At 29.9% G+C, this 12,903-nt stretch overlaps 2 protein-coding genes across 2 annotated transcripts; one reads left to right on the forward strand and one right to left on the reverse strand.

The window, feature by feature from the left end:
- Nucleotides 1-3,208: 3,208 nt before the first annotated feature.
- Nucleotides 3,209-6,102, forward strand: LOC106793529 (endocuticle structural glycoprotein SgAbd-4-like). The gene is made up of 2 exons (XM_014760531.1): nt 3,209-3,540; nt 5,514-6,102. Exons 1-2 carry the CDS (start codon nt 3,529-3,531, stop codon nt 6,003-6,005), a joined length of 504 nt encoding a protein of 167 aa, XP_014616017.1. The 5' UTR covers nt 3,209-3,528; the 3' UTR covers nt 6,006-6,102.
- Nucleotides 6,103-7,700: 1,598 nt separating this feature from the next.
- LOC106793516 (endocuticle structural glycoprotein SgAbd-8-like) lies at nt 7,701-8,102 on the reverse strand. The gene has a single exon (XM_014760517.1). The coding sequence runs from the start codon at nt 8,100-8,102 to the stop codon at nt 7,701-7,703; it is 402 nt and encodes a 133-aa protein (XP_014616003.1).
- Nucleotides 8,103-12,903: the final 4,801 nt, after the last annotated feature.

The following is a 12,903-nucleotide window of genomic DNA, read 5'->3' on the forward strand; positions in this document are numbered from 1 at the left end:
TTTATTATGACATTAACATTTGTATTAAAAAATAAAATAAAAATATATACTATGTGTATAATTTTTAAGGATTCGATATTACTTATCAAGATTTATTTAATAAATATTTAACAAAGTTTTTACGTTGAAATATCAGTCGCATCGTAATTAACCGTGTTTAATTTTGTTTAACACTATAGATCACGCCGTTCACATAGATTTAAATCTTGAAGATTAAAAAAGAAAGAAAGAAAGAAAAAAAGAAAGATAAAAAAAAAATAACATGAAGCGAAGACAGGTATAAATTTATATGTGCGCCTAATCGAATGCAATTTCTTTGAAACTTAGTACGATGTAGGATCATTGGGCCAAGGACTTTGAACACGAACAGTTCTATTCCCACGGAAGACTAGTAAATGGTATCTAGAAAGACACTGCGGTGTCATTATCCTTTAATAAGCAACAGCTACATTGAAAGGCACAACCTTTCGGTTAAAGATCGGAATAAAGTTTTAATCTGGAATACGAATGGTACTCTTGTATATTCTCAAGTATACAGGATACTCGTGTATCCCGATTAACGATATTAAATTAACAAAATATGTTTTTTAACAATTCACATCTATCTTATTTCACAAAAAAATAAAAATAATACTTAAATAAAATGTAACAACTTTATATGATCGATATCTTTTTTTTTAATTCTATATCGAATTAAATTAGATTTATTTTTGTTACATTTGAAAAATGATACGATTAGAAATATTTCATCCGATATAGAGTAAATTTAGTATTTTAATTATAGGAGTATGAAATTCGTTAAATAAATTCGTTCGATATTACAGCATAGATGGAAAAACATTATTATTTTAATTCGGTAATAACTTATTGACGTAGGACGAAGATAATATGAATTACGAGTGCATTCGTAACTATCGGCGAGGGCTGGCTCTTATAAAAGCAAACGACGATTTAAATTGCAAATATGTTAAAGGTCGATCGATAGAAAGGTACAATGAATCATAAATGGCTAACGAAGAGAAAGCGTCATCAATAACGTTTGATTCTTTACTAGGAAGTTGAGATATAGATGACTTAATGTAACTTTTTATTTAAATGATCAATACAAAATCATTTAATTTTCTCAATCTCATTATTTCTCCACTAGAGAAAAATATATTTGAAGAAAACAAAAAAATGATTGTTAGATATGCGCTCTTATTTACGCGTATATAATAATATAGAAGTATATTATTATTAAATTAACGACAATCACATTATATCATCAACATTAATCGTTATACATATTTTCTTGACAGTTACCTATAAAAAAAAAAAATAAAAAAGTAGAAAAAACATTCAATTTCTTTTCGAATGATTTATTTCGACTTTCACAATTTCATCGATCTAGAAGTCATTTGTATATTTAGATTTAGGTGATTACGAAATATAGTGAAATAATAAGAATAGTTATTTTCTTTTTTCGAAAGTTTATACAGGTAGAGATATTTTTAAAGAGGAAACAAGATGCGTTCGAAACGTACGGAAGAACGTTACTCAACGTTTACACATATAAAAAAACACAGTCAAATTTTGATCGATAAAGTCTTACTATTTATGACAGTAATTTTCGTTATTTTAAAAGGAACAACAACGAATAATACATTTTTTCCTCTTCGATGGTGTTACCAATGTAACGCGTTTACACGAACTCGTTTGCATTTGACATTATACGGCAATCACCTGTGAGATATAATACTGGTAAATCAATATAATATTATGCGTAATTAATTCAAAAAATAAAAAAAAACTGTCATAGTATTTAATTGATAGATCTATAAAATAAATTAGATGGATGTTCTAACGAAATAAATCGTTCGTGTGTTTACGAGTCGCGATTACGTATATATATATATATATATATATAATATTTCGTCGAGAAATTCGAATAATGAGAAAAAATTTATTTGTAATAAAAGATTAAACACGACGATTAAATTTATGATTTACAAGTCGTAGGTCATTCGAGTAAAATACGATAACCGAGGAGGAGTTAGGTATTTTCTTCTTCTTTTTTTTTCTTGTTTCTTCTCTTTTTTAACGACGAGTTGTTATTGAAACAACGTTTCGATAGTCTCTTAATAGAGAAATTCCTTTTTTTTTTCTTTTTGGATAGATTTATTATGTCAAGAGAATAAATCGCGTTGCGTAAGAAAATAATACTCTCGAGATGGCCATCAAACGACTATGCTTACTTTGAAAAGGCAAGACGACTCCTTCAAAAACTCAGAACCGAGTTTGTCAATCTACCGTACGGATCGTCGTTCTACGGGAAAGGTAAGAATGTTTGAAAACGAGAAACGTTAAGAAAGAAAGCAAGTAAGAAAAAGAATAAGAGGAAGAAAAAATATTGAAGTTGATGAAGTTGAAAAAAACGACGACGACGACGACGATGAAGAAAAAGAAGATGATGAAGAAGAAGAAGAAGAAGAAGAAGAAGATGATGATCTTGCATTCACTGCAAGAGTAATAATCATCTTGGCTTATTACGTAAGTAAAAGGAGCGATCGTTGGCCTGAGTTAAGTAATCACGAAAAATCACAACACGTGGCGGGTAGGTAAACGCATCTTTTGAAACGTGATTTTAAACGGAAGTTGAAATTTCGAATGGAGTTGTTAAAAAATCGTTTCTTTTTTTTTTCTTCTTCTTTTCCGAATTGAAATGTCATGGTATGTATAATTTCTACATTGATCTCTTATCTATTTCTTATTCTTCTTCCTCGAATGATTCAATCGATGATCCATCCTTTCCTCTTTATCGATTTATTTATTTCGTTGATTATTCTTTCAAATCATTTTTTTTTCTTTTTCCCATTCTAAAATAATAGACAATTATTATTTTCGAAAAAGATAGAGAAAGAATACAAAGTAAAATGGGGCTACTGTATTTTTGTTCGTAAATCATTTAACTTTTTTTATCATATATATTTTTGTTTTGTAAATTTTTACTTCCCAAAAAAAAAAAAAAATGATAGACAATTACTTTCGAGAGAATAGAGTAATGTAGAAAGGAAGAGGACGAGTTGTATTTTTTTTCTCTTTCTTTTTTCTTTTTATTTTCGTTTTCCTTTTTGTTTTTGTTTATTGGGATCATTCGTATTATTTTTTGAAGGGAACAAGAAGCGTTGGCGTCTGCCGAAATAAACTTTCCCGGGTTATATAAATGCAAGATCTCAGCATGTGTTGCTTCTCGCCGGTATAAAGGTCGGCTCTGCCCCCAACAGTCCAAGAGTTGCTCGCGAACTTCACGCCGGCAACCATCGGGAAAGGAACGATCTATATGTGACGCTACTTTCTTCTCGTGTTTCGACTTATTTTCATTATTCTTATATTCTTATATTTCTTCTTCTTCTTATTCTTCTTATTATTATTCTATTACCTGTTTAATCTCCTTTACCTTTGCCACCCGAGGCATCCTCACTTTCTCGTGACCAGGCCACCTTACACCATTCTTCTATTATCCGCAAAACAGACGTCGTGCCGGCCAACATGCGCTCCTTGGTGAGTCTTCTTCTTCTTCTTCTTCTTCTTTATCTTCTTCTTCTTCTTCTTCATCGTCATCATTATCATCATTATTATTTATTTTGTTTTTTGTTTTTTTTTTTTAATCTTTTCCTCTTCCTTTTAACTTCTAATATTTTATTCATTCAGTCAGAAACTTTCGTTCTCTAATTAATATTTCATTATCGTTTTACACATTTACTTGTTATTTATTTTTTCTTTTTTTTTTTTCTTTTTATTTCGCGTTTATCGTATATTATTACTTTTTGTGAGTTTTTTGTTTTTTCTTTTTTTTTTTTTTTAGGTTTAATCGTAGGATTGTTTTACAATTAGATATTGAAATATTTTCTATATCAATGGACAGGTTGAAAATTATTTTTTTTTTATTAGAGAATAAATGATTGAATGAATTTTTATAATAATTTCAGATGAACGTTCTTTTCTATTGAGAATTTATTGGACAATATATGTATATTAGAATTCATTTTTATTATCATATTTCTAATTCTTGTTTTATTTTTATTCAATGTTTATATTGCATATTTATTCTAACTGGAAGTTTACAGATTAAATTTTACGATTATTTAAGATAACAGTTAACACGTGTTAAGATTATTTTATTACAATAAAGAAAATAATACATTTTTTTTTAATAATTTCTCAGATAAACGATTTATTGCACATTGATTGGACAATAAAATCAATAAAATCTATAATGATATAAAAATCGTATTCCTCGAGAACGTTCAACTTTGCGTATTTACCGGTTCGATTGATAAACCGCGCTTATATTGCCTGTGGACATCTTGAAAGCGTGAATAATATTTACGATCATTGCATAATTATTGTCGAAGACTTACCGATCCATTTAACCAAGTAGCCAGGTGACTTTTGTAACACTAATACGAAATTCGAAAATACAAAAAATCGAAAGTTACAATATATATTCGTCCAAAAAAAAAATGAAAGAAAATTAATTAGAAAACACATTCCATTGGTTGATAATACTCGACAACTCGACATGTGATGAAATTAATAATAATAATAATATTAATAATAATTATTATTATTATTATTAATTTTATTGGCTAGTAAAAGAATCGAGTAAGATTGAAATTTGAATGACAAAGGATTTTTAAGATGCTTTCTCAAGGAATTCTTGAGAGGCTTTTAGAGTGGGACGATGGTTGAAGCGAAGGTATTTAAAAAAGACAATGCACGTGTAACGTGTAAATATTAACGTTCAGTTATTCTCGGTTACCTTTTACCAGTTGAGATTGTAATGGGTATCATGACCTATCGACTAACACATTCATTTTGCCCTGACCTTTCGTTGGGGAAAGGTATGTTAGAAGATTTACAGAACATGTAGGCGTGTGTGTATATATATATATATATATGTATCTTTGAACATCCTTGTGTGTACTCGCTTTCGATTTTCTGTTGGATCTAATCTTCATACACATGTATGTACACATATGTATGAAATATGTACATAACTATTTCTCACATATTATTAATATTTATTTATTGAAATATTATTATCAATTTGAAATCGTATCAATATTTCAGTAATAACCGAATCGGACGTTTACAAGATATCGTCAAAGTTTCAAGATGTTTTTACTGTTAAATACGAACGAAAGATTTTTTCACAACTGCAAGGATGTTCAAACTTATTGCCGATAGGCTTTTACGTTTCTTCAGTCAATAAATTAAGATTTAATGTACTCGTAAATGCACCGTTAGTGTATTTATAATAGACATGATAACCTCTTAAATGGAATAAATGATTCCAATTTAAAATCATTCCTTTTTACGAACAAAATTTCATTGTTTTCCTCCTCCACCCATATAAACGAGCATATAACACGTTGCATCTTTTTTTTTCACGAAGAATAATTTCCAATCAAATAAATAAATAAATCAATTTTAATTGTTCTCATATATTATTCGTTAATTTTTCGTTTTAGCTAATGATCGCGATCGTTGGTTTTGCCCACGGTCAAGAATACTTTCGAGTACCCGAAAAGGTGGTAAGCGAATCACGCGACCTTGGGGATACTCGAGGTCATTACTCGTTCGCATACGAGACCGAGGGTGGAATTCTTCAGAAAGAAAGTGGTAGCAGGAAATATGCTGGTACACCAGACGAAACTCAGTTGATTCAGGGCTCGGTGCAGTACAATGCACCCGATGGAACACCCATTGCCATGAGCTGGACCGCCGATGAGTTTGGTACTCAAGTATCTGGTACTCATATCCCAACCCCACCACCTATCCCACCGGCTATTCAACGAGCTCTTGATTGGATTGCAAAACAACCTTCGACCAGCGAACAACCAAATCCCCCTCAACTGCATCAACAACAACAGCCGAAGCAACAATCCACTTACAGTCAAAATGCTGTTATCAATGCCAATGTTAATCGTCCTAACCGAGTGCTTCCGAATAAACGATTCTGAATCATAGTATTTTAAAGTTATGTTAGACGTTAGATGAGACGTCTGATCACGCGAGATTCCTTTTATGTAAATTTAAATAAGCATTTGTTGAGAACTTTTATATATAATATATATACACACAAATATATATATATATATATATATAATTATATATGTATATGTGCGTAGGTATGTGAAAAAGTTTTATCGATAAGAAATGAAAGTTTGTATAGAAATTGATAAAATATGATTAATTATAATCATTTGTGATTTTATTTATATTTTTTATAACACAGATCGAGGATAAATAAAGAAATAATTTTGTTGTATTATTTCTCTCTGATTGTGAATAATGATATATAAATTATTAAATAAGGGAATAAATCGATCATCGGACTCCGTAGGCTAACTATGTTACCTGGCTATTTTATATATTTTTTCGATACGAATTATGACTCAATTTATATAATAATCATTCTAAGATGTATATGTAGACTGACGAAATTTTGAAAGTTTAACTATTTTTCGTATGAATATATATGTGTAATCTTTTGTTATATAATTCCCGAATACATGATGATGATTATTTATAATATGTAACGTAGAAATTACGGGCGTTGAATTTTGTTCACTTTTTCTTTTTCTTTTCTTTTCTTTTCTTTTGCTTTAGAATTATTACGTGTACATCGTTATGCAAAATTTCGTTGTTAATTTTCAAAGTTATCGCGACAATGACGTTGACTTTTAAACGAATATTACATAATATAATGTAAAATGTATTTTAATTTCTCGTTTGTTCATTCGTTATTAAGTTATACCTTTCACGAAGGAGAGAGAGAGAGAGAGAGAGAAAGAGAAAGAGGATGAGAGAGAAAAATTACTATGCTAATTCAATAGCTAATTCAATTATTTCTATTTGCTCGTTCGTGATCGAACGATAATGATTCCTTTAAAACTTAAACAATATCATTCTCGTTCGATATACTTCTCCATAAATCTACTCGAATTAAATTCATGATTTATACCAATGAAAATATTTGTTTATGCATTAATACATACGCAAATATATCGAATAATATTTATAAACCAATTGATTAGTCAGTCAAAATTATTCTTGACAAACGAAAGTAATTAATTTAATCATTCGTATTTTATTGATTCGTTTTCAAATTTAGCTGGACGTCGGATGTTATGAAATCCAAGGATACTAAAGAAGACGATTCACTATTACGTATTACAAGATTAGGTACGAAAAAAATAAGTCAATCATTTGCGTGTACAAAAACGACTTTATTTACAATAACACACCTTGCCCTACTTCTGAGCTTTCTACGCTGGATACATCATCTCAATATTGTTTCAAAAAATTAGTTACATGCGTTATGTCATTTCGACATACGTTAGATCATTTCCAAAAGCATTGATCGATGAAGTATCTTAATAAGACATCGTATATATCTTTAGTATAAAACTTTCTATATATATATATCTTTGATATATCCAATGTGAAAATTAACATAAGTTAGGCAAAGTTGTTAAAGAAGAGAAATGAACGAGTAAGAGAAAGACAAAGAGTAAGAAGAAATAAAAGGACAAGAAAAAGAATAGAAAAAGATGAAAAGGAAGAAGTAGAAGAAGTAGAAGTAGAAATAGAAATAGAAATAGAAGTAGAAGTAGAAGAAGAAGATGGGAGATCATCTGTTTAAAACAAAATTATCAATTTTCAACATTTTCTTGTGGGTGAGTGGCGATGTATTCAAGAGCCCTCTGGATATGTGCTGGTATTTCTGGTGGAACTGGTAAGTGTGCACCCTCAGGATGGAATCCATTGGCATCAGCAGTGTAAGTAACATGGACTGGAGTACCATCTGGAGAAGTATACGTGAAGGTTCCAGTGACCTGTTTCAAAAGCTCTTCACCCTGGGTTCTAACTTGTGCTTCTTCAGATACATGAATGCCATTAGCTGTCTCGTATTCGTAACTGTAGCTACCATCTGGGGCTGGTTCGGCCACCCTTTGTTTTACGATTTCTATTACTTCATTTTCAGTAGCTGGGACAGCCAATGCCACCGAGACGAGGGCGAACAAGACGATTACCTGAAACACAAACACGAACATACATACATATACACACACACACATTCACATTGAATAGGCATTTTGAAATTATCATTTTTCTGATCGAAGTGAAATTTCACCACGTGTAACATTTTTTGTAAATATATATATATATATATATAATTTATTTTATTTTTATTTGTTTTTTTCTTTTTTTTTTTTTTCACGATACACATTATACCACACGATCGTAAATATGTCATTTCGTTCGTACGAGAAATGTTCTGTGTACGAACGTGAAAGAATTGCGAATAATATAAAAATTAAAAAGGAACATTCGTATACGCGTGTTCACGAGTTATGAATATTAATGAGGGATTCGCAGTTTCTCTCTTCTAGACGGATTTTTATTCTTATGTTGGTTAGACAAGAGAATAAGACGAGAACTCGAGATGTTGTTGCGACAAAAAAAAAAAAAAAGAAGAAGAAAAAAAGAAGAAAAAAAGAGAGAAAAAGAAGAAAGAACAAAAAGATCGAAGATTTTGTAATGTTTTCTAAGCCACGTTTGAAAGGTGCAATCGACGATAGGTATACTAACAAATGACCACGAATGATTGGTTAATTACGTGCATTTTTTTTTCCCCCTTCCATTTTTTGCTTCGTTTTCTTTTCCAGGTTATTTATTTTTAGACAAAAGTACGTATTTATCCACGGTAATTATAATTTTTCTCTCTTTTTTTTTTTTTTTCATAAAACACCAAGTATATTTTTGTTTTCACACTTATTAAACTCACCAATCGGCTCATGTTGAGATCAATTTAGTTATAGAATTTCGACGAATTTATAAGATGCGTCTCGAAGAAGCTTCGAACTGTTCTGAATTGTCATTTGGTTGAAATCGTCCGCTTTATATAGGAATCCAGCTAAGCAAAAACGTCATCTATAAAACTTATACGAAAGGCTAATATCATAATCGAAAATCCCCACCTTAAGTCAAACCCTTCCTCCCACCATACGTACTGTCAAACACCGTGCCTTCAAAATTTGACGACTGTTTCCGAATAGTCGCGAACGATTCGAGGAAACTCGAAAAACCATTCGAGGATCATTTGACACTAGCTTGCTTGCTAGATGGTTGAACAACATCGGTTACTCCTAGTTCAGTTCAATAAAATTTCGTCGCGTGAACACAACATTGTTTTATCTTTATTATTTTATTATTATCTCGTTCACATTTCGTTTGCGACAAAATGATGAGCGTTATTTTTTCTATTGATTTTAATTATAACAATTGCACACGGGCATAGTTTACTTTCATTTTATTTTATTTTATTTTATTTTTATCGATTATATATTGGAAGAGTGACATCATAACGAATTAGCATGATCGAGGGACGTAAGAATGTAAGACATTAAACTAGGACGACGTTTGTTTGCTAAATTAAACGTGCAACTCGTGTTTGGATTTTTTAATATGAACGAAAAACGTAAGACAATATAATCTTGCAGATGTTAGAAAATATCTTCGATTTTTGTTGTGTTTTTTCTTCTTCTTTCTTTTCGTTCGATTGGGGGGTGGGAGGCGGGAGGGAGTTAAGGGGTTACAATCGAAAAAGATTGAATTCTATTAAAAGCCGATGATATCACGTAAGATAACTTTTAAAAACGCGGAATTAAACATGTGTTAACAAGCTATTATACCTAAAGTGAGATGACGAGGAAGAATATTAAAAATAGAAAAAGGAAATTTTTCGAATGTCAACCTGTAAAAATTGCTTATTTATAATATGTTAATGTTACGCGCGCGTATACATTGCTTGAGAGTGTTCCTTTTTTTCTTTTTTTTCTTTTTATTTGTATCTTCCTTTTTATTTCGTTTATTGCACTTTACATAAGAACATAATTAAAATACTAAAATTCGTCTTCCGACGAATTTTTTAATAAATTTGCATTATAATTATAACATTAACGACGATATCATATGAACATTAATTTTTCCTAAACACCATTTTATTTTCGATTTCAACAAACTTATAAATATATATATATATATATGTTTTTTTTTATTTCTCCCTTATTTTGTTTTTTTTTTTTTCGGTATTTCTTATCTATTCGAAATTTCTCATCGTCGTTTTATTATATTTTTCTTCATTTTAATTAATTATTTCGCTTGAAAAAGTTGAATAGCTTAATCGTTGAACTTTCGAATTAGTTAGTTCTATCGTTATTAAGTAAACTTAACTATCCTTGAATTCATTTAAATCTAAAGAATGATAAACAAAAACACCATTAAAGATGAAGAAAGGCATCAGTTTATTGTTAAAGGAAAGAATAAATTACGCGCATCCGTGGCTTATCACATTTTTAGAGGAAGACTTCTGTGCAATAATACGCTTGCTATCTCATCCTCTCTCTCTCTCACCATAGGAATTTAAGAAGATTATTTAGCGAAGAACTTTCGATTTGAGTAACACTGCTTCGGGCTATAATACGTCGCATAGCCTTCAAGCTTTATGCGTGAAAACACCTCCTCATCTTTGAGCCTAACAAGCCGAAAAGATGAAAGGATCTCTTCCATAATCATTTTTTTTTCTTCATCCATTATCGATGCGAATGATATTGTGGTATAATACTTTTCTACTTTTTTTTCTTATTTTTTTTTTTACTACATCCTTTCGTTCATATATATATGTATCTTTTGTTGTAAGTTATTATATATCGAATTCAAATTATCCTTATAAGAAAAGAAAGAAAGAAAGATTACTATAGATAGATAGATTTGTTTATTTATAGATTATTATATACATACATCAAAAATATGGATTTGGTTTTATATGAAATAAATTCAATATTAATTTTATACGAATTATATACAATTCTCAATCGAAAGTATAACATTAAAAATTAACAAATATATTATTCAATACAAGTTATATATATCTATATATATATTTTTGTTTTAAATATAGTATAATAGAATAGAATAAATATATATATCTATATATACGGAACGAAAAGATATTTTTTTTCTAATCGTGTTAGATTGGTGCTTTTTTTTTTTTCTTTTTTGACAATCGTTGCGCCGATTTTTAATATTTCTTTTTTGTTTACGCAAAAACAATTTTCGTACGCGCATAATTAACTTGAATTGTCATATTTAATCGGTTTGGCCACGCTTGGGACTTTGAAGAGGCAGAAAATGAGTTATTCATCGAGAATTTATGTCGAAATAATCGATTGAAGGTAATTGCATAACTCGCGAGGACTGTCGGCGACTTGTGTTGTGCGATCATTGAAGAAGAGAAGAAAATAAAAGAGAGAAAAAGTCTGTAAAATATATTTTTTAAAATATACGCGTACCCTTCTTTCTCTTCTTCGTCTGGCCCATCTTTCGTACGGATTTTCTACTTTTCCAAGTTTTTGAACGTGGGAATATTTTATAAGCGATAATTAATTTATAAATTTTCGTAAAAAGAAAAGAGAAATATTTCTTTTTATTTTGTAATTTTGGATTTAACAAAAAAATTGATTAAAAATACGTGTATGAGAGAGAGAGAGAGAGTATTACGTCACTATAAAGAAAAATATAAAAGATGAGCTATTATCTACATCCCAAGGTCACAATTTGCATAATGAGTATCGATATCGATATTCCGTTAAAACATAGTTGCTTCATCGAAATCAGGTTTTAACTGTTTCACAATAAAGAAATCGTTATTAGAATCATTGGGATTTTTAAATGGCCATAAAACAAAGATGATACAAGGTCATTGTGTTTCAAAAATAAAAAATCCTTGATATTAAATGTTAGTCTTCGATTCGCATATAATTTGTTTACGATATTGGCCCTTCAACGTTTTTGAATAATTTGAACGAGGGAAAGATACGTATTATTATTTCTTGTTTGCCCCGTTGTATATGAAAAGATTTTTGTTTTTTAACTTACGATGGTAATAAGAAAAAGATTGAAAATAATTAAACGAACTTGAAACGCCGTGAAAGATCGATTCGTCTTCTTTTTAATATCTCGTCGTCCTTTTAAGGCCCTTGAAATATTTGTCTGACGTAATTATTATCGTACCTACCTAAGAAGAAAAAGAAGAAGAAGAAGAAGAAGGTCATCGATTGAAATTCGTCCGATAATAATCGTGTCAAAAGTATCAATTTTACGATCAATTTGAAAAACGGCGTATACGTAAGATAATAATTTAATAAGTTGATCAAGAGATTCTCGATTCGTAAAATCATGTTCTTAAGGAGTTACATGGGTTTGGGACTTTAAAAAAAATTTTTTTATTTTTATTTTTTTTTTTTCAATTCTACAACTCATCTAGAATATTGTATTCAATTTTGAATTCGATAGGAGTAGTAGTTTTAAAGATAGAGTCTTGGGAAGTTTCACTCTTTAATGGCTCTTATACCAGCACTCAAATCTTTAAACGCGTTTTTCTCAAAACGCCTTTTCTAAAGTCGGTTGTCAAGATTTTTCGAAAACTATTTAACTGATTTTCATGAAATTTGCTACACGTTTTCGTGATACTATTGACAAGGACTTGGACGAGAAGGATTTTCGTTTTTTTCATAAAATCGAATTTTAAGAAACCAAAATGTGGTGCAAATTGTAGCGAAATTTGAATGTTCTTGCTAAAAACGTTGCTAAAAATCCAAATTTTAATTATTTTCTTTTTCCTTCGTCCAATTTCTAGTTTTAAGTATTCACTAAAAGACTCTATTTTTTCAACAGAAAAACCCCCACCGTTTATAAGTTCTGCTGTCAACGCGAAAACACTTTTTTTCGGTRGGGKCACYGGAAATGACGTCGCAATGGCTGAGTTTAAAATATTTTTTAACCAAAAATTCA

Source organism: Polistes canadensis, unplaced genomic scaffold (assembly GCF_001313835.1).
Source record: "Polistes canadensis isolate GaletaPanama2010 unplaced genomic scaffold, ASM131383v1 scaffold_15, whole genome shotgun sequence".
Taxonomy (NCBI): Eukaryota; Metazoa; Arthropoda; class Insecta; order Hymenoptera; family Vespidae; genus Polistes; species Polistes canadensis.

Excerpts from the sequence above, each read along its gene's own strand:
- LOC106793516 (XM_014760517.1), bottom strand. The coding sequence starts at position 8,102 with ATGTTCGTGTTTGTGTTTCAGGTAATCGTCTTGTTCGCCCTCGTCTCG.